The sequence below is a fragment of the Melanotaenia boesemani genome, chromosome 10 (genome assembly GCF_017639745.1).
Source record: "Melanotaenia boesemani isolate fMelBoe1 chromosome 10, fMelBoe1.pri, whole genome shotgun sequence".
NCBI lineage: Eukaryota > Metazoa > Chordata > Actinopteri > Atheriniformes > Melanotaeniidae > Melanotaenia > Melanotaenia boesemani.
In genome coordinates, this window is record NC_055691.1 from 37155004 (window position 1) to 37179140 (window position 24137).

General features: G+C 44.5%; 2 protein-coding genes across 7 annotated transcripts in view; one reads left to right on the forward strand and one right to left on the reverse strand.

Annotated features, from left to right (window-relative positions):
* The first annotated feature begins 9453 nt into the window (after window positions 1–9453).
* znf276 (zinc finger protein 276) lies at window positions 9454–18976 on the forward strand. Of its 2 annotated transcripts, none has more exons than XM_041996751.1 (12): window positions 9454–9776; window positions 10108–10384; window positions 10469–10781; window positions 10879–10913; window positions 11001–11414; window positions 12178–12250; window positions 13565–13648; window positions 15410–15529; window positions 15650–15725; window positions 17195–17312; window positions 18035–18134; window positions 18236–18976. In XM_041996751.1, exons 2-12 carry the CDS (start codon window positions 10168–10170, stop codon window positions 18504–18506), a joined length of 1821 nt encoding a protein of 606 aa, XP_041852685.1. In that variant the 5' UTR covers window positions 9454–9776; window positions 10108–10167; the 3' UTR covers window positions 18507–18976. The 2 variants fall into 2 exon arrangements, with proteins under 2 accessions (XP_041852685.1, XP_041852686.1); XM_041996752.1 differs by having other exon boundaries at window positions 10882–10913.
* Window positions 18977–19550: 574 nt separating this feature from the next.
* Window positions 19551–24137, reverse strand: part of LOC121647387 (Fanconi anemia group A protein-like) — a 33202-nt gene continuing 28615 nt past the window's right edge. For 4 of the 5 annotated variants that reach the window (XM_041996750.1, XM_041996747.1, XM_041996749.1 and 1 more), the window contains 7 exons: window positions 24012–24127; window positions 22322–22478; window positions 21892–21954; window positions 21134–21227; window positions 20973–21048; window positions 20012–20330; window positions 19551–19922 (listed from right to left, as the gene is read on the reverse strand). In XM_041996750.1, coding sequence (XP_041852684.1) covers window positions 19824–19922; window positions 20012–20330; window positions 20973–21048; window positions 21134–21227; window positions 21892–21954; window positions 22322–22478; window positions 24012–24127 — 924 coding nt within the window. In that variant the 3' untranslated portion in view covers window positions 19551–19823. The remainder of the gene's footprint in view (window positions 19923–20011; window positions 20331–20972; window positions 21049–21133; window positions 21228–21891; window positions 21955–22321; window positions 22479–24011; window positions 24128–24137) is intronic. The other variant, XM_041996748.1, reaches the window with a different exon arrangement.

The window sequence follows — 24137 nt, forward strand, 5'->3', positions numbered from 1 at the left end:
AAGACGTCTGATAAAAAGGAAAGAAAAGCAGTTGCTGGAAATCAATCAAAAGGCAGAGGACAACAGCAGAGTTTTCAGCTGAGATGTGACGGTGGCTGGAGTTGGTTCTGACCCGGGGTAAAATGACAGACATGAGCAGTGGAACAGCAGAGAGATTCTGGTCTGGTTTTAGACAAGCTGAAGTTTGATGCCAACGTGGAAGCAGTGACTAACACCTGGACTTCCTCAGCAGCTTACAGGCTTTTAATGTGGAACTTTTAATTCAACTGGAACGGCTATACAAGAAAACTGGACTTACCAAAAGAACTGTACATTACTCACATAACTCTCTATAAGGACTCCATTTCAAAAAGGAAATTGTTTATTACTCTGGACTCATCTCATCGAATGAAGGAAATTCTAAAACCCTTTTCTCTCTTCTGCACAACATCTTTATACCCCCCCATCTCTGCCACCCCATCTCTACTCCACTGACAATTCTCTGTTGTTATTCTTCATCCAGAAAATTTCCAACTTCCACCAACACCTCTGCTCCGACTCTATGTCTCCTCACACACTTGATCCCGTCATGCAGACTGTACCTTTTTCTCATTTTCAACTCCCTGATCCATCTGAGATTACCGGCCTCATTCAAAAATCTAAGCCCTGCCGTACCATCTTGATCCCATGCCCACACTTCTTGTCAAATCCTTACTTCCCTCTCTGCTTCCCCTCATAGCTGCCATTATTCACTCCTCCCTTTCTACTGGTGTTGTTCCATCTTCCTTCAAAACTGCTTCAATCACCCCCATTCTGAAAAAATCTGGGTCAGATCCCAATGACTTCAATAACCTCCGTCCTATCTCCAATCTGCCCTTTCTGTCTAAGATCCTGGAAAAAACAGTCGCTTCTCAACTTCATTCCCATTTATCCAATAACAATCTCTACGAGCCTTTTCTATCTGGTTTTCGCCCCCGTCACAGCACAGAAACAGCCCTTATTAAAATTACCAATGACCTTCTCCTTGCAGCTGACTGTGGTTTTCTCTCTATTCTCATCCTGCTTGACTTAAGTGCTGCTTTTGACACCATATCTCATCCATCGGTGTCACCTCTACTCCCCTTCTCTGGTTCCAGTCTTATCTCAGTGGCCGCACTCAGTTCATCAAACTCAAATCTTTCACTTCCGATCCCTCCCCAGTCTCCACTGGTGTGCCCCAAGGTTCTGTCCTGGGGCCTCTTCTATTCATCACTATTCTATTCTCCTCCCCCTTGGTCTCATCTTCCGTAAATTCAATATCTGTTTCCACTGTTACACGGATGACACCCAGCTCTACCTGTCCTGTAAACCAAATTCCACACTCCCTCTCTGCCTGTCTCCTGGAAATAAAATCCTGGTTCACCACCAACTTCCTAAAACTGAACAGTAATAAAACTGAAATTCTCCTCATTGGTACCAAATCCACCCTTTCCAAAGTTAATAGTTTCTCCCTCACCATCAACAGCGCCTCAGTTTCCCCTCAGGTCAAGAGTCTGGGTGTCATCCTCGACAGCACCTTATCATTCACCTCACACATCAATAACATCACCCGCTCAGCTTATTTCCATCTGCGCAATATCAACCGTCTTCACCCCTCCCTCACCCCCCACACCACCTCTATCCTGGTGCACAGACTTGTCACCTCCCGCCTGGATTACTGTAACTCTCTCCTCTTTGGCCTCCCACAAAAATCCCTTCAGAAACTCCAAATGGTTCAGAACTCTGCTGCCCGCATCATCACCCGAACTCCTTCCTTTCATCACATCACCCCCATCCTGCAAGAACTCCACTGGCTTCCCATCAAGTACAGGATAGAATACAAGATCCTCCTCCATACATACAAATCCATACATAAACTCTCACCCCCTTACCTCTCGGATGTCTTCGCTCTTCCTCTTCTATCCATCTCTCTGTCCCTCCTGCCCGTCTCAGCACCAGCTCTGGAACGTTCTTCCTCCTGACCTCCGCAATACCGACTTTCTCCTCACCTTCATGTCCAAACTCAAAACCATCTTTTCAGAACAGCATACTGTCTGTAACATTATTCTCAATCACATCCTCGCCACTCTGCCCTTTATGTTTAAGTTTTTAGATTGTGTTGTACATGTGTGCCTTTCCTGTACTGTTAATTTTTTATTATTTGTTTTGTACAGCGTCCTTGGGTGCCCTGAAAGGCGCTTTAAACAAAATGTATTATTATTATTATTATTAGTTATTTGTCCTTCATTTAAACATGAAGAGGACTCCTCTACCTCCACTGAAGATCATGGGGCAGGAGGTGGAGGTTGCTGAGACCTAGAAGTACCTGGGAGGGACCATGGACCCCACACTGGACTGGAATCCAACAGAGATGCTGTGCACCAGGAGGGAATGAGCATGCTCTGCTTCTGGAGACACTCAGATCTTTCAATATTGGAGATGTTTTACTAGCCTGTCATCTCCAGGAGCTTCTCTTTGCTGCTGTGTGCTGGGAAGCAGCAGCACCAGCAGCCTGAACAACCTTAAAAAGAAGGCTGGAATTGGTGGAGAGGAGGTGCTGAACAACCTGGTTTCCATTGATGTATCTTGATCATGAGATGTGGAAAAATTGGCTTTCAGGCAAAAACGTCTCTGGACGCTGACTTGAATAATAAAAAGAAGTTTATTACAAAAGTTCAGACATCAAAACAGATTTCTGCAGCAAAATCTGGAGGTCCCAAAGCCAGAACGAAGACCTAAAGACCTGATGTGTCATTCTGTCTTATATAGGGTTTAAACAAAGAAAATTCCTCAGTTCTGTGTCCTCCAATCATAGAGTTTGCCTATAGGATGCTCATTTGCATGGAATGCATGTTCTTGTGTCAATCCAGTCTGTGGGACAGAGAACCTTATATGGTAAAGACTTAAGTGTGTACCATACAAATGCTATGCTTAGATACCTCATAATTCCCCCCTTCGGGACTGGAATTAACAGTCCCGAAAAAAACGAACTATATAAGACTCAAATTAAATAAACACATATGAGAGCCCCGAAAGAAATCATAAAATGCCCAAAAGAGGCTAGTCGACCCATCGGACCCCTCCGGGCCTAAGTCCTGCCTAGCAAGTCTCACCTCCCGAAACAAAAAAATAAGCACTCGAGGTCACCCATATGTATCCACATAATAAGAGTCACAGAATATTATCTATTCGCCTAATGCTAAACCCCGTCTATATCTACCTAAAAAGGAAATACATAGCAATAGCACACATAACATCACAACAACTTCAGATTAACACTCAGATTAATACAGTATATGAGTAAACATTGAAACAAAATAAGGCAAACAAAAATATATGGCTCCGAAACCTCCAGATGGGTAAATCGATATGGTGATGATGTTTCAGTCCGCAGATGTCATCGCGTTGACATTCAGGGTTCACTGTCCATGTTTAGTGTCCTTATATATACTTTTGAGTCCATCCAGAATGTTGGGGCCTCTGAATAACTAACCACCCACCGGGTGGTCGTCCCCATGTGTACTGAGAAGAGAGAAAAAGAACAATGACCAGTATCTTTGTCATAATAACAGGTTGAATCAAAAATATTTCAAGCATAAAAATGAGGCATAACATAGGTTTAGTTGAATATAGATGATAATTAAGTAAGTATAAGATATCTAATTCCCTACTTGATTATACACACTAAAACCACAGTTTTATCCACAAAGTCCTTGCCATTGTCTGAGGACATCCTGTCTGGATGTCCCCACCTGCTTATGACCTTATGACACAAAAACTTGGCCACAGATTGTGCATCTTTGTGTTTGGTTGGACATGCTTCAGTTAAACCTACAAGTTCAGCAGGCTGTGCAGTTGCGAATAAAATGGTCAGGTGAACCACAATTATAGCACACTTCAGGCTGCTGTTGGAAGCATGGAGCAAAATTTCTTCAACTCCCGAAATTTTCTCTCCAGGTCTGTGGGGGGCCATAAACCGGTGGTGGGAAACAGTTAACTGGAGGCCATGGTGCAGACTGAGGTGGTTGGAACTGTACTTTATCCGGCTGCTTCTGTGGTGATGGTTGATTTGAAGATGGCAGGCTCTGGATAACCACTGCTTGTGTTTTCTCCTTCTTTTTCGAATCCACCAGCTGTATTTGATTCAGTTTCCTGAGAGTCTCTTGGTCTTGCTCTTTCTGATCATGCTCTTTCTTCTTGAACAGTTCCACTTGGTGAGCAATGTGGTCTGTATGAACTGCTTTGGTCATGCTATTAAGACCGACCACTTCTGCCAGCTTGCTTCTCACTGGTTGTGGCAGCCCCTTCTGAATCTTGGCCCGCAGAATCGATTGTTCCATTTGGTTCAGATCTGGATCATTTCCTGTTACATCTCTCCATGTTTGATGAGCTCTAGAGACATAGGATCTTGGATTCTCCTCCTGGCCCAATGGCTCAATAAAAATGTTGTCAGGGTGGACATTTGTTGGAAATGTCTCTTTTAGAGCTCTCCATGCTCTGCCTCGATTTGCGGCAAACAGTTCTGGGTCGTATACAGATGTCCCCACATAACGACCAAGTCCCGCTTTCTGCAGAATGTCCTCCATAGCAGGAACTCCTAAGATGTTAGCCAAAAGTCGTTTTACATCTCCTGTAGCCAGCTGTATTCCCACGCAGATCTGCTCCAATTTAGAAATCCACGGATGTGCTCCATCGTGAAGAGACGGTAATTTCTCCAAAATGTCAGACAAATCAGTGTTTTGCCAGGGTTTATACTCCAAGTTCTGTCCTCGGACGACCACTGGACACATCTTGCCGACCGACTTTCTTCTTCTTGGGCGGAGGAAATATGTCGCCTGCGGCTTTTTAGAGAGCTTCTTCCGCAGCTTCTTCTTCTGTATCCGAAGTTCCTGTAACTGGTCCTCAAGCGCCTGTTGGTCCTCTTGACTGCTGGCTTCCTCCAAATATGAAAGACATCGATCTAAGCTCTTTTCAAGTTCTATCAGCACTTGTTGGCTATCATCTTTGGTCCCTGTACTTGTGGTAGCTGGGTAGAACTCTTCTGAAAGGCCCTCACTCTCTTCTTCCTCGCTATCAGTGTCAGAGCTATCAGAAGTGTCATCTTTGAGATCCTTTGTCTTTAGTAGCTCTGCTCCTTTCCTCTCTGCTTTGGCAAATATCTCTCTTATGGCAGAGTTGTATCCGTCTCTGGCTTCCTCCAGATCACTCTGAGCCTTGTCTCCAGGTTTCTTCTTTGTTGTCTTCTTTTTACTCTTGAGGCTTGGATACATGTGAATGGTCGTTGTTGCTTGTTTCGTTTCTATTATTTGGTTGGCATCATCAGTGACATGATAACTGCCTTCATGGGAAATCACTGGGAGCTGAGGATAAACATCCTGAAATTTCACTTCTTTCTCACACGGTGGGGGGGCTCTTTACTGCAACGGTGTGAGAGAAGGGCGTGTTGATCTCTGCCATTAATTTCTCTGTGGCCTTTTTGATCTGCGAGATGTCTTCTCTCTGTTTTTCTTCCTTCTCTTTTGTTGCTTTCAGAACTCTCTGTCGCTCCTTATCGAACAGCTGAAGAACTTCCAGCTCCGTTTGTCGCTTGTCATGACGTTTCTGTCCTCTCCTTCCTTTCTTCTGGTCTGCTTTGTAAGTAGTCACCAGCACTTGAACTGTTTTAATTACCTCTGGATTAAGTGTCCCCTCGATCGGCCATGGGCGGTCGATGCTTGGCCAGCGCCGGTTCCACTTTTTTGAAATCTTGGCTATACCTTTAATAAGAGGGTTGCTCTGCTGGACTAAATCAACTGGAGTAATTACAGTTGAAGCTTTGTCATGCTTCTCTGACATGATGCCAACTTTCTATAATTTTCTAATTTATGAATTAAAAGGAAACTTCTAAAAAAGTAGTATATCCAATACTATGTTATTACACTCAATTTCTTTTTGTTTGTGTTGTTTTTATTTATTTATTTCGCTTTCACAAACCTGCAAAACAAATTTACCAACTTCAGAGGGAACCAAAAACCTTTACTTATTAACAGAACAAAATCACATCAAAAACCGCATTGTAACATCAATAAACCATTCTTTCAATAGTCCATTTACACCGTCAATGATTTATCACTTTAATACGAATAAATGAAGAATAAAATATTTTAATAATCAATCAGTAGCCAAGCTTTTCTGTCGGAGTAAACATACCATGTACTCTCTGATATGTGTCTTCTAGTATGTATATGCACCACTAAAGTGTGTTATTTTCACTTGAGTTTTAACAAAAATTAAGAAAAACGATACCATGTTTGTATGTATTGAAACAACTATGCATTAATATATATATATATATATAAAGCAGGTAACAAGATGTTTGTGGATAAAATGCACACTAGCCTTAAGCAGTTCAGGGGAGATGTGTCATCCGGCTCACAGATGGGTGACTGCCAACCCTTGAGGCCTCGGAGAGCCTGGTCTGTTCAGCTCTGATTCGACTCTCGATCCAAATAAGTCATATAAAAAACAAACAAAAATTCATTATGTCATAATTCAAAACAATTCAAAACAAATGTTAACAACACAAAGATTATTAAAGGCTAAAGGAGGAGTTAACTTAATCTCCCTCCATTTTCTCTCTCTCTTTCCTTTTTTTTTTTTTTTTTTTTTAATAAACCAATTTTAGGCTTTGTTGGCCTCTTTAAAGAAAAAGGAAAAAATTACAAGAAATATAAGGCTTTATTTTCTCATAGTTTAAATCTAAAAACAGGAAAAGGTAAAAAAATAAAAATAGTAATGGGTCTGCCACCCCTCAGCTGCTCATGGCAGAGAGAGAGATAAACTTCTTTAAAAAAGAGAAAAGAGGCCTATCTTCTGCCTAGAGGGAAAAGGGTCAGAGGTGACAGACCTTCCCGTAGTGTAACTGATAATTCTATAAGCATCCCGGAGCCGGTTGAACTTAGATAAACAATCTGCTCCCACTCTACCACTTAAAGAGAGCAGCTGTGACAGCTGTAAAAGTAGTAAATGTGACTACCCTAAGGAAAAATAGTCTAACAGTCATCTCTTATAATCTCCTGTACCCCTTAAGTATACTTCTAAATCCTCTTTTAGGACTAATGCACTATCTTACCAATACTTCCACTAATGAGATCATACCAATAATGCACACCTTTGCATAAAATAGTAAAGACTAAACATTGTCTATGCAAACATGTAAAGCAGAAAATCAGCTACAGGCATTAAATCACATCAGCAGAACGCTCACACACCCACACGTGCTGACTCCAAAAGCTGTCTTCACTGCACAGCACACACACAGACACACACTTCATCCCTATATTTTATATCAGTACAGATGAAGCAAGTGAAATGTGCATGTTTTCTTGTCACACAGTGAAATAAACTTTGTCCCTGTTTTCCATCCCAATTAGACACAGAAACTCATTTTCTCGTGATGTTAAAGAAACACCCCTCATAATTTTCTGTAGTGGTTTATAAGAAAAGAACACAAAAGATATGTGTCCAGATATGCGCAAGGCAATTGATAATATTTTAGCCACTAACAGAACATTCACACATATATAAAAGTCCTTTTTGAGGAATATCTATTAAATTATTGCCAAAATAATAGTCTGTCTGCCAAAGTGCAGACGCTCATTATTACAATTAAAATTTTTAGAAAAAGTTCCTCATAAAAGGCTTATTTTTCCGAAGGTTTATTGAGTTACTTCTAAAAAGTCTGCTCATCGAAATACAGACGCATTTCAATAGCAGTTCATTAGATTATTACTTATTAGAAAACCCTTCGAAAAGAATTTATCATTAAAAAGTTATAGAAACACAAACATGCATTGAAAACTTTAATTTTGCTCAGACCACACCCCAGCTGGACACACACACACGTCAGACACTCTAGCAGAGTTATGCACACACCTCGGCTCCTATCATACACACGCACACACACACAGCTGTTCTCACTCAACCTCACACCAACACCCTCTCAGTCAGCGCTAACTCAACTCTTTTTACCTTTTTATATGCCTCACCAAATCTTCTTCTCATCTTAATCTTAATTCCTTAAAAATCCTACAATTTATCTATCAAATTCTTATCCCAGGCCTGAGATTCTTACACTCTTGCTTTTAAATTTACACCACTAATCGCTCTTAACTGGAGTCCAAATGACACAGAACAATTTATTTATTCTTATGTCTTACTATTCAAAGGGTTTCGGGCCCAGACCCTGAATTTGCATAAATTTATAAACTTTCAAATGTACATTTTAGAAACTCCAAAAACTCACAACACTTCACTATTTCTGAGGCTTAAACCATCTCTTTTCCCTTGTTACAAGTGCAGGATCTCTGTCCTCACTATAAATTTCCTTGCAGCCTTTATGCTGTCTATCTGCTTCTTTTCTCTTGTCTTGTCTTTTTTCTACATCAGTTACCCCCCTTTCTCCACTTCGCCTGCGATGTGGAGAGAAAAACAACTTAAAATAAATTTAGCAGAGACACCTGTACAGACAACAAATCCACCAACATACCCACACAGAGAACTTTGCGGAGTGACCCCCTTTCCTCTCCCCAGAAAAGCAGAGAAAAACACACCTGTCTTTCAGATTGCCCTCTGGAAGTCAGCGTGGAGGAAAAAAGGCACTGCACGTCCAGCACTTCGTGACGTCAAATTTGATGTATCTTGATCAGGAGATGTGGAAAAATTGGCTTTCAGGCAAAAACGTCTCTGGACGCTGACTTGAATAATAAAAAGAAGTTTATTACAAAAGTTCAGACATCAAAACAGATTTCTGCAGCAAAATCTGGAGGTCCCAAAGCCAGAACGAAGACCTAAAGACCTAATGTGTCATTCTGTCTTATATAGGGTTTAAACAAAGAAAATTCCTCAGTCCTGTGTCCTCCAATCATAGAGTTTGCCTATAGGATGCTCATTTGCATGGCATGCATGTTTGTGTGTCAATCCAGTCTGTAGGACAGAGAACCCCATATGGTAAAGACTTAAGTGTGTACCATACAAATGCTATGCTTAGATACCTCACCATCATGGAGAACCCGAGCTTCCTCTCCACCACACTGGTCAGCCAGCGGAGCTCCTTCTCCACCAGACTGAGAGGCTCCGATATAGGAACCCTGTCCACCACTGATCAATAAGGCCGCTCTGCTCAGACACCAGGCTCCACCTGCTGCTTCTATCCACCACTTTTATTCTACTTTTTACATTCTAGGTGGTTTGCACATCCTTATTTTAATGTCTGTCTGTCTGTCTATCTGTCCATCCATCCATCTATACTACTGAATAGTTTCTCCTCTTCTTTTAACAGCAGTCAGTAAATATGTGGCAGCTGAGAAGAAATGCTTATTATTATTTTGTGGGTACAATGAAAGATTATGAAGACGACAGTTTTGTGGTCAAGAGGTGGCGCTATGAAATATTTCCGCCCGTGTTTCCGGTAACACTTCCGGGTTCTAGTGTTTACAACTGGATCTTCGGTGCAGCTGGAGTTTGTTCTGCTTGGTGAACAACTCATCTGTCATATCATACACGTTCTTCAAGCCTTGGGATTTTTGCACGTTTTAGATCAGTTGTACATGAAAACAGCATAAATTAAACCTTTTGATATTTTGCTCAGTAGTTAGCAAACGTAGCGGAGTCGAGCTAAGCAGCTAAGCAGCTAGCATCAGAAATCAATGTAAAATGTCCCGAATGCTTCTGTGCGATTGCTTGTGGAAATATGAGAAATAGGTGACGGTAATACTTGGCTTTCACAAGAATTAAACTTGGTAAGTAATGAATGTAAAGAGAAAACATTTATTATGTTTTAGGTTTTTCTTGGAGGACTTTAACATCCTAACAGTGATTCTGTATTAATACACAAACCCTTAAAAAAGGGAAACATTATTAAAATTCTTGTTCCTTTAAATAAAATGCCCGTTTTATTATTTGTTAGACTTTTTCTGCAAACAAGTAACATTAAACAGTAAGCAAATAGTGTATTATTGATATTCTATTTACAATAACCTTCAGATGGGTTCTTATAAATTCTCAGAACTGTATAGAGTCCTGGGTTTTAGGACTTGTTGGTTTATGTTGCTGCTGTGTTTATTTTTACAGTAGCACGCATTGCAGGGCTCGATTCACCAGATCAGCTGCTGACAGCCCACAAAACAAACCATGAAAAAGAAAAGCAAGTGTCCAAGGACATCCGAGAGTTCCCGGCAGGGGGGAAAAAGATCTGGCAACAGAGGAAGACCCCGGAAGACCCTTCCCACAGCAACAGATGGCTTGTTTAGTGACAGTGCGGGAACAGATGTCAACACCAACTCAGACTTGAGCATGATGACAGCAGAAAATGAACCGAAACATCCAGACAGCAGGTCCAGATCTTCAGGTGAGTGGCTGAACCCATGCCGTACTGGAGATGCTCTCCCAGCTGCAAGTACATGGAGAAGTTATATATTGTATCTCCCTGCAGGCAAAGTGTCAGCTGCCCTCTGTCGACTCTGCCATGGAAAGTTCTCCCCACGCAGCCTGCGGCACGCCTTCAACAAATGGCCTCAGGACTCCCTGGAAACCGTTGAAGAGTCAGACACGACGACCCAATCTGCCCTTTTATTTCATACAGACTTCCAGCACTTGGTCGGCGTCCAGGTGGACCGTGACCCCAGACTATCTGAGTTTATCTGCAAAAAGTGCCACGCTAAGTTTTACAAGTGCCACAGCATCCTGATCAGGTTTCTGCAGAGAGTCAACCTCCCACCAGTTGGGAGGGAGAACCTCGAAAGCCGGTGAGTTTAGAAACAACATCCAGCTAAGTCAGTTCATAAAAGCCAGGATTTCCTTAGAAAACATGAAACTACGAGTGAGTTTTTGTTTCCTTTTCAGAAGAAATTCAAAGTGTCCAGTAAACCACAGTGCGAGTAGGTGGAAGCAATCCTTCTTTCTTACTCTTTACCAAAGTTAACAGTTTGTTTACTCAGTTAACAATTTTTCCTGTTTTGTTGTAGCACCTCCATCCTTTACCTCAGACCCAAAGTGCCTCCACAGCCTGGTGTCGTGGGCGCACCACCATGGAGAGGCCTGCCGCTCCTGCCCCAACCTGAAGGAGGTGCTGGAGGGCCAGTGCTTGGGCTCCGTTAAGGCCGTGTGGGGCTGCGTTGACGGTCACAGATACATCATGGACACCAAGTGCACCACTGCGTCCAATTCAGGGAACACGCCGACATTCATCAGTACAGGGCTAAGTAGTGGCGATGGAGGGATGTCAGAAGAGGAGGAGCGGGAACAGGAGGATGAAGAAGAAGAAGAAGAGCAGTCTGGTGGAAATGGAAGTGTAAACACTCTGGTTCAACACAGCGGACCTGCAGTCACAGCCCAGACACAAACCTCGCCATTGGACGACTGGACGGGCAGCAGTGAAGGTGAGAAGATTTCCAGCTGCAGATGCTGGACTCAAAGCCGAGACACGAAGCTGAGACTCGAAGCCGAGACTCGAAGCCGAGACTCGAAGCCGAGACTCGAAGCCGAGACACGAAGCCGAGACACGAAGCCGAGACTCGAAGCCGAGACACGAAGCCGAGACTCGAAGCCGAGACACGAAGCCGAGACACGAAGCCGAGACTCGAAGCCGAGACACGAAGCCGAGACTCGAAGCCGAGACACGAAGCCGAGACACGAAGCCGAGACTCGAAGCCGAGACACGAAGCCGAGACACGAAGCCGAGACTCGAAGCCGAGACTCGAAGCCGAGACTCGAAGCCGAGACACGAAGCCGAGACACGAAGCCGAGACTCGAAGCCGAGACACGAAGCCGAGACACGAAGCCGAGACTCGAAGCCGAGACACGAAGCCGAGACACGAAGCCGAGACTCGAAGCCGAGACTCGAAGCCGAGACACCAAGCCGAGACTCGAAGCCGAGACTCGAAGCCGAGACACCAAGCCGAGACTCGAAGCCGAGACTCGAAGCCGAGACACAAAGCTGAGACACAAAGCTGAGACACACAGAACATCAGCATCGCCGTGTCTATTTATTCACGTCATGCAGAACATTCTAGACTGATGTGCTGACAGAGCAGAAAGTTTTCCTCTGCAGATATCACCACAAATGTAAAGTTAGTGACAGCAGTTGCTTCTTTAACTGATCCCCTTCCCTTTCATCCATAACACTGGGCTGTCCTTTTGCAGGCCACGAGGAGGCGATGTCTCCGGCTCTGGTCCAGCTCGATGACGTGACTGCTGACAGCGATCTGTCTGACAGGTTGGTCAGTTCATGCTCAGTGCAGGTGGGATGACTCAGATCCTTTTCTTAGGTAGCGCTGCAGTGACATCCAGCTGAGGTGAAACATCTGGATCTGGACCCCATCGCATATATACAACCGGGAAAGAAGGGAGTTACATCCAAGACAGTCACCAGTCAAAATGGTCAGAAATGATTGAACCCCGTCCAGTAAATCCTTAAACAGCCACGGCTCACCTAATGTAGAGAGAGGCTGTAGATTGGGAAAAAGGTTTAAAGTTAAAGAGTCCAAACAGGCAGAATGACTAAGATGCTCAAAGACATGAAGAAAAAATATATAATCTCCCTCTGAATTTCATAAATAACTGCAGCTTTGAGGTGTCGGCTGGAAACATGATGAGACTACAGCGTGTTGCCTCCCTACGTCCTGGAGTTCAAACTCAAGAACATTAGCAAAGAGAAAATGTATTTTCTAGCATTTTCCAAACTTTTGCCACTGGATCAGGAGTAGGCAGGTTCGGCCCTACAGGGCTGCAGGCCTGCAGGTTTTAGATTTTTGCCTTGTTTCTGATTCAAATCAATGAGTCTGAGTTGAACTTGATCTGTTTCGTTAAATCAGGGAAACATCTAAAACCTGCAGGACCCTGATCCTGAGGCTTGTCGTTGTCATGACAACGGCATCTCTCCACCCGCTTGTGAAACCTGCTTTTAGTTTTGTGTCTCGTTTTAACTCCAGAACAGAGTTTATGATTCTTATGTTGGAGTCCAGACAGGAAGCCGACAGCCTGGCTGCAGCCATGTTGCTCTGCAGGTTCCACATGCAAACAGCATCTGGATTTCAGACATCAGCTGATCTCTGGAAAGCTCGGTGGACACAAGGCCAGGCGTCATTTAGAGACAGAAGAGGCGGAAGATGAGCGAAATTATACTGAAACAGTTCATGGCTGAAAGGTTTACTGAAATAGATTCTCAAGACAGAAATGAAAATTATACTTTTTTTTCCTTTTAAAAAGCTTTTTGGGCTCTAGTGGCCTTCATTTTACCCGTGGCTGGACAGGATGGGGGGGTCGGAGAGAGCAGGGAATGATCCGCAGCAAAGGGCCCAGGCCGGGACTCCAACCTGGGCCGGCCACCGCGGAGCTGCAGCCTCTCTACATGAGACGGCTGCTCAGCCAGTGGAGCGACACTCCGCCCTGAAAATGATCTGGACTGTGTTGATTGGACATCTGTGGGCACCATTTTTTAAAATGATGTGCAACAACTTTTAACTTGTCTCACCTGATTAATAAAGTGAGACAGGTCAATAACTAGAACTGTGTGTGTGTGTGTGTTCAGGGTCATCTCTGAGGATGAGTTTGAGGAGCGTGGGAAAGGAGGCCTCTCAGACGAAGAGTTGTTCGAGCCGTACTCAGACAAGAGGTAAAGAAAGATTCCTTGTGAATAAAAAGAAAATGCTTCCGTCGTCCAGTCGTGTGGCAGTGTGATGAAGAAAGGACGAGTCGTACGATGCGTCTTCATGGACTCGATAGAAATCAGTCTGATCAGAATCCAGCTGGTAAAGTGGTTGATCAGTGGTGTGTTAACGTGATGGGCAGATTTAATCTGGTCTGAACATTTCTGACGTGCAACACGTACAGATTCAGAAGAACCGAGGAGATGCTCAAAGATCCTGCTTCAGTTTCAGTTCCATCATTTTCCAAGTCTTCCTTGAAACTCATCAGGTGTGCGAACTCCCACCTGGTCCAAGCACGCTCAGAAACATCATCCAGCTCAGAATCACTTTCTTCCTGCTGATGTGATCGTGGAACAGTTTAAACCAGAGGTCCCAACCCTGGTCCTGCAGGCCTTAGATGTCTCCCTGCTGCAACACACCTGATTCAAATTAAACGGCTCTCTGACCAGCTCTGCACAAGCCTGCTGATGAGCCATGAATTGTGTTGCAGCAGGGAGACATCTAAGACCTGCAGGACCAGGGTTGGGACCTCTGGTTTAAACCGTCCCTCTGGATCGGATGGAAAGTTGTGATGGAGGCGGTCGGATCAGCTGAGCTGACAGGATTCACCTTGTTACGGCTGTTCTCAAAGTTTTGGTTGTGTAGTTTTCACTCGTGCTGGCTGGTTGAATTTAAAGGATTATTTAAAAACCACTTTGACCCTCATGCAGTTAATTCTCTCTGTGTGTTTGTGATACTTCAATAAGTACCGAGGTCAGTAAGTAACGAAGGTACTGGGCCTCAGCGGAAGTTTAACTGGTTTCAGGCGTGTTCGCTTCTACGTCCTCTGCTCTCTGTGATAATTGTTCTTAGGTGATGATATCCTTTTTGTCTTTTTAGAAAGCAAATCAGGTCCCAGTTTTTATTCCCAACTCATGCTGGGCTCACACCAATTTTCATGGTGGCAGACTAAAATCGGAAGTCTTTTTACTGGAGTCAGCGCGTTCCGGTCGTCTCCATCGCTGGGTTTAAACTGCTAATCTGTGCTGTTTAACGTCAGGCTTTCCCTAGTCTTGGATCTGCAAATCGCAGTGACGAAATCATGATCAACAACCAACAGATGAGCTCTGACAAAAGCAGAAACAGGAGTCCAGAAAGTGAGAACACCGGCAAAAATGGACAAAAAAATGGTGAAAAAAAGAAAAAGACAAACAAGAAGCGGAGATGAAACGTCGTCGGTGGGCGTCCAGGAAGAGGAGCGGATGTTATTAAGAAGTAAACGTCTGCTGTGGATCATGATCTAACAAATGAGAGAAGAACAGAAACTCATTCATCCTCCAGATTCTGATGAGTCGGTGTAAAATCTGGTGAGCAACACTTAATATTGATGTAATTCCCTCCTGGAGGGAAACTCCTCCCTTGTTTGCTTTGCTGTGGGCTGATCAGCCCTGCTCCATATCAGCTGTCCAACATGTCACAAAAAATGCTGAAAGAATCGAGTTGTAGTCTGTAAATAGTGATTCAGTCTGTCAAATCTCAGGCTGAGACTTAAAACTCTAAACATTTGTCTTTAGGTGTGAGCAGGTAGTTTTCTAGAGTCTATTACAAACCTTTTAAAAGCTTAACATGAATTATTGGCTAATTGTTTTGAGCTGTAACTAGGTCCTGGTCACTTTTTATATCTGGAAAAGCTTCAACTAGGTGTGTTTATAAAGCCCTTTTCTGTAGTACCCTCTTTTTCCTTTCAGAGCTCGCAGGGAAAACGTCCCGAACAAGAGAAGACAAAGTCCCAAGTCCTTAGACGAGCCCAAAGTCAGAAAGAAACCTGGACCCAAACCAGGCTGGAAGAACAAGTTCAAACCTAAAGGGTGTGTAGATGATGCAGCTTTACTAAAGACCACTGTAGTTTTTTAGATACACAACATCTTACAGCTATTTGAGCTATTTTTTTAAAATGCTGAAGTTCCACTGTTTTTCTTTTTTTTAAGAGAGGAGCTTCCCAACATCTACAAGTGTCCATATCAGGGCTGCACCGCGGTCTACAGAGCGCCGGATGGTCTGAAGGTCAGGACTTACTGGTCTAGGCTGCCACCCTTCTCACCTGCAGTCTAATATTTCTACATTCCTCTCGGCGGTGATGCAGCTTCACAGCATGAATCTATTTTCTTACTCTAAATCATCACTGAATAGCATCACAGCAAACTCCTCCTGCTTTTAAAGAAGCTGGCTGATTTGTTCTTCTCTACGTTATTGTCCCACCAGGTGAAATCACCTGTGCTTCTATCGAGCCTCATTTCTTTCATCTTAGAGTTTTCATTGGTTCAGAATCGTTTGTAAAAAAAAAAAAAAAAGAAAAGTTCTCAGTTTCATTCATTGTTTTGCTCCAAATGACTGTTTACTGTTTTGTACAGTTCATACATCACCTGCCTCACCTGGATATAACTAAGCTAACAGGTCGGAGCCTCCTATTGGATAATTCCTGCAGGGCGATCATCTTTCAGCTGCAACAAGGTGTTTAACCCCAACTGATCAATGAGCAGCTTCTCGTGTCTTAAACAACCATCCGTGGAGAAGATGCTAGTCTGGTCCAGAGGGGTCAGATCATCAAGCAGAGAAAACATGTCGGGAGAAGCAGAAACTAAACTGGGTTCTGAACTGTCCAACCATCATTAAAACTGGAAGGATGGAGGGAACCATCGTCTTCCAGGAAGAAATCTGGTCAGGAAAAAATGGATGGATGGATGGACCAGCATGCTTGGATGCTTTATTAATCCCTTGGGGGGAAACTAAATTTCCAAGGACGCTTTACACACAAAAAACAGACAACATAAACCCAACATTAATAGACTCAGCCCCACCACCGAGCTGGCCTTTTAATCAGTTTGTTCATTTGGCTTTTGTCCTCCATAGTGATGCTCCCACCCCACCAAATGTCTATGATCTGGGGTCGCTGCAGTCGGTCAGGTCTAGGTTCTGGTCTAGGTTCAGCAACATTATGTGTCCAAAGAATGAGGTCAGCTGATACCTGAATATCCTGAATGAGCAGGTTATTCCATCTTCCCTGATGGTTCAGTTCAGGGTTCATGGGGCTCAGACTGTGAAAGAGTGGTTCAGGGAACAGGAGACTTGTCCACACATGGATCGGCCACCACAGAGTCCAGACCTGAACCCCATGGAGGATCTTTGGGATGTGCTGGAGAAGACTTTGCTCAGCAGTCGGATTCTCCATCATCAACACCAGATCTTGGAGAGAAATTAATGCAACACTGGGTGAAATAAATCTGGTGACGTTGCAGAAGCTTCTAGAGACGATGCTTCAGAGAAGCTGCTGGAATCAGAGATAAAGTTGGTCCAACCAGATGTTGTGTCTGACCTTTTCATTTTGGTGGAGCCCTTTTTTTTCTTTTTGGCCAGTCAGTGTATTTTGCAATAAAGAGAAAATGTGTAAAAGGTGAGATCATGCAGGTGTTTGACACCTGACAGAAAGTTTCTTCGTCTAAACGACTGGTCGTCTTCTTGTCGTGGCTTTTTAGAAACACATCAAAGAGCATCATGAGGAGGTGAGGGAGCGACCCTGCCCTCATCCTGGCTGCAACAAGGTTTTCATGATTGACCGCTACCTGCAACGACATGTGAAGCTCATCCACACAGGTGAGCCCAGCACAGATATTCATCCCTCTTCAGGTCAGAGTCTGGGTCATTCGGGGGATTTTTCAGCATAAAAATAGTTCAGGTGTCCAGCAAAGGTGGAATTGTTCCCACAAATACATGAAGTAGGTGGTTCTCCAACTTTTTCCTTGCTGGAATAGTTTTTCAGCCCAGTACCCCCCAAACCAGGGGGCTCGGTTTACATGTATGTCCAGGTTCATGTGGTCTGCGCCGGACCAGTAACGGCTTAATAAGTACGGGTTGATACACGAACGTCATCAAGCTGGCTCCATTTTATAAAACATCAACCTGAAATTTGTTTCTACTGTATTTTGCCTCATTTACACATTTTTTTATTTACAGGTTTTACTTTTATGTTGTATTTTTTATATTTAAATATAAACATTTTTTAATTTAACGATCTATATGAAATGTTTTATACATTAATTTATCTTTTGCTTATTGACTCATTTGCTTGCATTTCAACTTCCTGATAACTATAGATCTACAAATGTACATTTAATAACTTCCAGATCTAGATGTGATTTTAAATGTACATACGTGTCCATTTCCACACGTGTAGCTGCCTCTCCTCATCATACAAGCTGAATCAGATTTATTGGGTCGGGCGCTTGCAGCGGTACAGAATAAGAAAGAACTGATCACGTTTACCGCGCTTTGCTCCACATCCAGCTGGTTCTTACGTTGCTTTGTCTCCATCCCAGACGAGAGGAATTACATCTGTGACCAGTGTGGTCAGACCTTCAAACAGAGAAAACACCTGTCTGTCCACCAGATGAGGCACTCGGGAGCCAAACCCCTCCAGTAAGCAAAACCAGAAATCATTTCCAAACGTGAAGCTAATGAGCCAGATGTGGACGGGTTTCTGTTTTATTGAAGCTACTTGTCTGGTTTGTCCTCTTCAGGTGCGAGGTGTGTGGATTCCAGTGTCGCCAGCGAGCGTCTCTTAAATACCACATGACCAAGCACAAGGCTGAGGCGGACCTGGAGTTCGAGTGCCTGATGTGCAGGAAGCGCTTTGAGAAAGCCCACAACCTGAACGTGCACATGTCCATGGTCCATCCGCTGACTCAGGCTGAGGCTCAGAGGGGCGGCAGCCAGCAGCAGCAGCAGTACGCAGACCTCCACACCATCACCCTGACAGGGGAGGTGGTCCAGCAGGACCAGGACAGATGACAGCAGGTTGGCTGCAGATGTACAGAGACTGTAGACCAGGATCCCATCCAGACCTGCTGCGTGGTTCCAGTCTCACATAACACATCATCATGGCATCACGTTTCATTTTAGTGGACAATAACTCATCTGTTAGTTACACTCCATCACATTACCAGCCCTTCAAAGCTACTCCAAACATGACTTTTATTCCAGGATTCATCTGTTTAAGCACTCGTTCCAACTTCTTTGAAGCACCACAGACCTGCAGTCTGATGGCAGCAGGCTAACGTTCTGGGATCCACAGTAAACCTGGTCAGTCCTTTTCTTTCTCTATAAACTGGTCAACACAGAAGCAAACTAGAGCTGAACATCCGACATGTTTTAAACATGGTCCTGCAGAAAACCAGGCCTGGTGCTGGTTCCGGTTTATCCTGCTGGTGCTTCCTTTTGGATGTATGATCCTGATCAGCACCAGCACCAAATCCCCCCCCCCCCCCCCCCCCCCCCGAAAAACAGGTGACCATAAACTGGATCAAAAAGTGGTTTGACTTCATGAAAATCTGCCGTTTCATTCACTAGACCAGAGCTTTCCAACCTGTTTTCCCTGAGGACCCCCTTCATGTAGCTACCAGAAAGCTGTGGACCCCCCGGCCGCCCGTGTTGAAACCATCTGTGGTTTTACGCTTTTCAGGCTCCCCGAACGCTGGTTCCATGTGAACGAAACCATGCTTACAAGAATCCACCTCAACTGGTCTCTGTGTGGACATGGACTTCATTTAAATCACACTGGCTCTGAACAGTCAAAGCCTCAGGACCCCCTGTCCTCTTCGGGGGTCCAGGGACCCTAGGTTGGGAACCACCAGTATAGAACAGCCAAACAGCTCAACATGCACCAGTAGAATAAAACGAGTAAACTGGAGCAGGGTGATTAAATGAAAGAAGCAAACCTGCTTCTGTTTGCTGCGACGTGCCGGCTGAGCTGCAGGCTTTCGTACTTTTATCATTTATGGATCTAAAGAAACATTTTTGTTGTCTGTGAAGCACCGAATGATCTCCAAGAAGACGCAGTATGAAAGTTTTTATTAAGTTTTTACCCTTTTTAAGAGTTTATCTCTGAATTGTAGCAGGAAAGGCTTCAGATGTACATATCTGTGAAATAAAAGTGTCTATTCTGCCATGCTAAGAACGAACATGTAAATAAAGTGTAGATTTTTGTTTCAGAGCAACATGTGGGCCGTAAAGCGTTGCTGGATGAATGTGAAGCAGTGGTTGTATCTGAGGTATAATACTAGTCGAAGCATCTGGTCTTGTACTGTGACTGTAGAAGAGCTCAGCAGGTCAGAGGAAGTCCATCTCCGGACTGAGACTGTGAGGCTCGAGGTTCACCGACAGAGCAGCAGCCAGCTCTGGGTCCAGGTCTGCACATTGGGACTCCAGCTGGAGCAACAAGCAGAGACAAAATACAGGAGGAAGTGATGGAGGAGTGTGCAGGACAGAGGAGTGCGGATGTTAATGTCGCCGGTTACCTGTCTGAGCTGGCTGGAGGCGAGTCCAGCTGGAGACGTCTGCGAGATCAAGCTGAGAAGAAACTGCTTGGTGTGGCTCAGGATCTGGGGGGGCTCCGCCTGGCGATACAGGGTGATAGTGTTTGTTTTCATCGCTCTTTTCAGATGCAGAACCGTACGCACCATGGCTTGTTCCTTAGAGAGCGGCGTGGTTGGTGTCGGGATGTGTCCGTCCAGCCAGAGCTGCAGCACAGAAAGGTAGCAGAGGATGGCAGCATGGAGGAAGCCCGGACCTCGCACCAGCGTCTGAAGCAGCTCAGCGCTTTGCTGCGGGAGCAGGCTAGACACACAGCAAGGTTTTCACTTGTTAACTTACAAAAGATATATTTCTTTAAATATTGTGACTACATCTCAGACCTGCTCATGTCGTCTGAGTGTGAAACAGAAGTGATGATGATGATGGTTGAGGTGGTAGTTTACTGCTGGAGGCAGTGACATTTGTGTCAAGCTCACTTCAGAACAACATATCGTCTGATGGTAGCAGCGCAGCTATGGAGTGAGTTAGTGATTAACTCTTGAATTAAAGCAGAGCTCTGAACGGCAGAACAGCCATGACTCAGTTTCTCCTCGGAGACGCTGGGCCTGACGCGGTGCTCTGTAGTTCTGCTTTAGGAACCTGATCCTCGTTTTTTCCAGAACATCTTCGGCCCACATTGATACAGAGAAGTGTTTACACAAAACTGATGAAACAGAACCATTCAACTTTCTTATTCATCCATGTTTAAGGGAACACGAGTAGAGCCTTGTGCAGCCATGAGCAGATGACTGGTTGACTCACAACTCAACGATAAGAGCAGAAATCACAAAGTTTGGGACCGGAAATAAATTAATGAATGAATGACATCAAGACCCAGACATATAAAACATGAAGGTTTTAAACAGCTACACCAGATTTAGAAGAATTATTCCTCCAAAAACTCACCTGCAGAAAGCCAGGGGCATCAGCCGTGCACGCTCATCCGACGTTACCATGGTTACTGACTGATAAACACTGTGCTCTAGAAAAAGAAAATATCCGATAACCTTAGATTAATTAATGTGATAATGACGCGCTGAGTGTAGAGACGTAGCTGGATGCTGTACCGTTAGACCTGAAGATGAGCAGCCAATCAGCAGATTCGGCCAACACGGTCAGGAGCTCTGCGCAGAAACCTCCAGCTTTCTCGTGACTCCGCTCCTACACGGCCAACATGGAAACCGTATGATAAGAAATGGTCTGGTCGTATTTATATTCAGCTATGGGGAGTTATGGGGAGCTCGGCTCCCCTGAAAGGCAGGGGAGCTCCCCTAAAAGGCAGAGGAGCTCCCCTAAAGACATTCAGCTGATGCTTTGAGGGGGAGTCCTGAACACAGTCCACTCTTGGGTTACATTTAGTTTTTAATTAATGTTCCTGGTGTTTCTTGAAAAGAATAACATGAATTTTTCAGCGTTTTTTGTTTATTTATTTAATGAATAAATCTTCTAAATGATGCAGGGGATCCGTTCTGGTTCCTTCAGCATCGTGAACAGCAGCTTTGCTTGTTTGTTGTGCGCCCTGAACATCCAAACAACAAACACCTGATCTGCTTCCTCATGTGGTTGTTAAAGGAACTTTCCGTCCCTGTTTCTGATAAAACAAACAGCAAACAGTAGCAGAGGTTTTTTTTTTTAAAAACGTGTTTCCAGGCTCATATACTACATTAACTCTATAATTCTGTAGGCATGCTATGTCCCGAGGGAATGAGTAACATGCGTTGTGTTCTTTGAGGCTCATGACTTAATCGTACAAGCCACAGCTGGAAAGTTGTGTTTGGACTCTTTTTTTCTTAAACCTGAGCATGATGTGTGGAAGGTCGGTTACCTGGGGATACAGGAGTGCTGACAGGTAGTCGTTCACACACAGGAAGAGCAGAAAAACTAGAACCTGTAAGCAGACATGAGGCAGCAGCAGGTAAATACCTAAAAGATGGATAATCCAGACAGTTACATACAGATCATAGACCAGAACGTTTTCATTAGTGCACAGGTGCTGACTGGAAATAAAAGGTGCCCATCAGGAGACAAAAACAGTGAGAGTCCAAATCCTCACTTTGTTGTTCAGAGGAGTCAGTGTTACTACGGTTACTAGATTACTACACCAATCATCCATCAGTGTTTATGAATTAGCCAAGGATCCACTCCCTGATCCTCCGAATAGGTTCTAACAAGCTGATTCATCCCCAAAAAGACAACACATGATCCTGGAATGGCTCCCACTTTATTCTACCCCTGGGCGAGCATTTCACTCTAACCTGTCTGTTTTTGGCATCTCTCTCTGGTCGCAGGGAACTGAGAGCAGCGCTGAAGCTCAGCCGGTTTCCTTCGCAGCCTCGCCAGGCACGATGCAGGCTGGCCGCCAGCAGGAGAGCTGCAGCAGGAGGCGTCTGCAGCACCCGACCTTCCTCCAGACTGCAGACCAGGCACAATGAGACGTTCTGCAGGGTTCCTCTAACACTTGATTTTTAACACAAAATGTCATTTCATAAGAGTTCATCTAAATACCCTCCAAGATACTGAAGTATGATGGCAAAAAGCAGGAAACCACGAAGAACCATTTATATTTATATATTTAGGGAATTTCTGCAAAAAAAACAAAACTAAATTACAACCACAAGCTGAAACAGGATGTAGACCTGTTGGTGGTCTGCAACTAAAGCCCCGTTTCCACCGAGCGGCTCGGTCCGGACCGGTACGCTTCGGAAGTTTTAGAATGGTCCGGCCAATTCAGGTCAGGGTTCCCACTGCAAGTCGAACCGGCACCGGGCATGCAGGGTTTACACCAAATCCCTAGCATGGCGTCATACTAGCGGGACGACAACAAACACGACACTACAAACAACAATGGAGGCCGATCAGCAGCTGGTTGTTGTTCTGCTTGGCTTTTGGTTCGCGGTACGAACGATACACGCCGCGTCCTACGACCAGACCTTTTCTTATCATCCTTCCAACACCTGGCTGAACCACGAACTGAACGGCAACGTTGTGGGCAGTGACGTTTTTCTGTCCCATAATCAATGGATTTTATCGTTACATGCCAGTAGCTCCGTCTTGAATGGTGGTCCATGAATGGTGCGTATGATGATAATGGAAACACCCAAAATAGCTACTGGCCCGAAGCGGCCAGTGGAAACGGGGCTGAAGCTGCTGCAGTCGCATCCTGCAGATGCTTTATGAAGATCAAACATGGTTCCTCGTGCTCATTTAGGATGATAAAGGCTGCCCCATCCTCCGCCCGAACAGAACTTTGTTCTTGAGGCCTTCAGAACAAAATTACGTCATTTTGTTCTCGTGGACGTGAATGGGGACGCTTCTCATCAGCCAAGCAGAACTTCTCGTGGGGCTCCGAGAAGTATCGTGTGATTGGTCGGACATTAGATGTGGGCGTGGTTAATGCGGAAAGTCGTGGTTTCTGCATTTCCCCCTTTAAATCCCACTTTTAATGAACAGCTGATCGCTATGGTGAGAAATAATGTAAATGTAAAGAACATGTTGGATTAAAAGACACAACCCGCCCTGCCGCGGACGGAGCTTCTCGTTAAGTACGAAATAAGCCGGTCAGCTGTTTGACATAAAAACACCCCCTGCAGTAATCCTGCTCGTCACAGACAAACTTCTTTCTTATGGTCTCGAGAACAAGGAGAAAACAAGTGTGTGACCTTAAGAGCCCAGGTCCAAGCATGAAGAAGGAAAACCTGGCATACTTCTGTTTGAATGCAAACTGCTGTTTTTCTTCATAAAAAGAAAAAACTGTTGTAAGCTGGTGTGTCCACAAACATCTGTGCTTTTATTTGAAACTCGCTCTAATTCCTTGAGTTGACATTTTTTGTTCTTTAATGTGAGTTAGATGCATAAAGTTTCCATTAAACCTTGTTTTCTCTTATCCAAATAACCCCGCTGGCTGGAGGTGGCATGCTAATGTGGTGCAGCTGGATGTGTGTTTACCGGCAGGCCCAGTGCTGGGAGTCGGTGAGGAGCTGCAGCTGTTCGGGTGGAGACGCTCCGTCATGCAGCCGGCGCCACAGCGACAGCAGCAGTGGAGACAGATGCTGCCACCAGCGCTGCAGAGGC

Coding starts and splice junctions, on each gene's coding strand:
- znf276 (XM_041996751.1), top strand. CDS start 10,168: ATGAAAAAGAAAAGCAAGTGTCCAAGGACATCCGAGAGTTCCCGGCAG. Junction 15,530..15,649: donor AACAAGTTCAAACCTAAAGG/GTGTGTAGATGA, acceptor CTTTTTTTTAAG/AGAGGAGCTTCCCAACATCT. Junction 17,313..18,034: donor TGTGAAGCTCATCCACACAG/GTGAGCCCAGCA, acceptor TCTCCATCCCAG/ACGAGAGGAATTACATCTGT.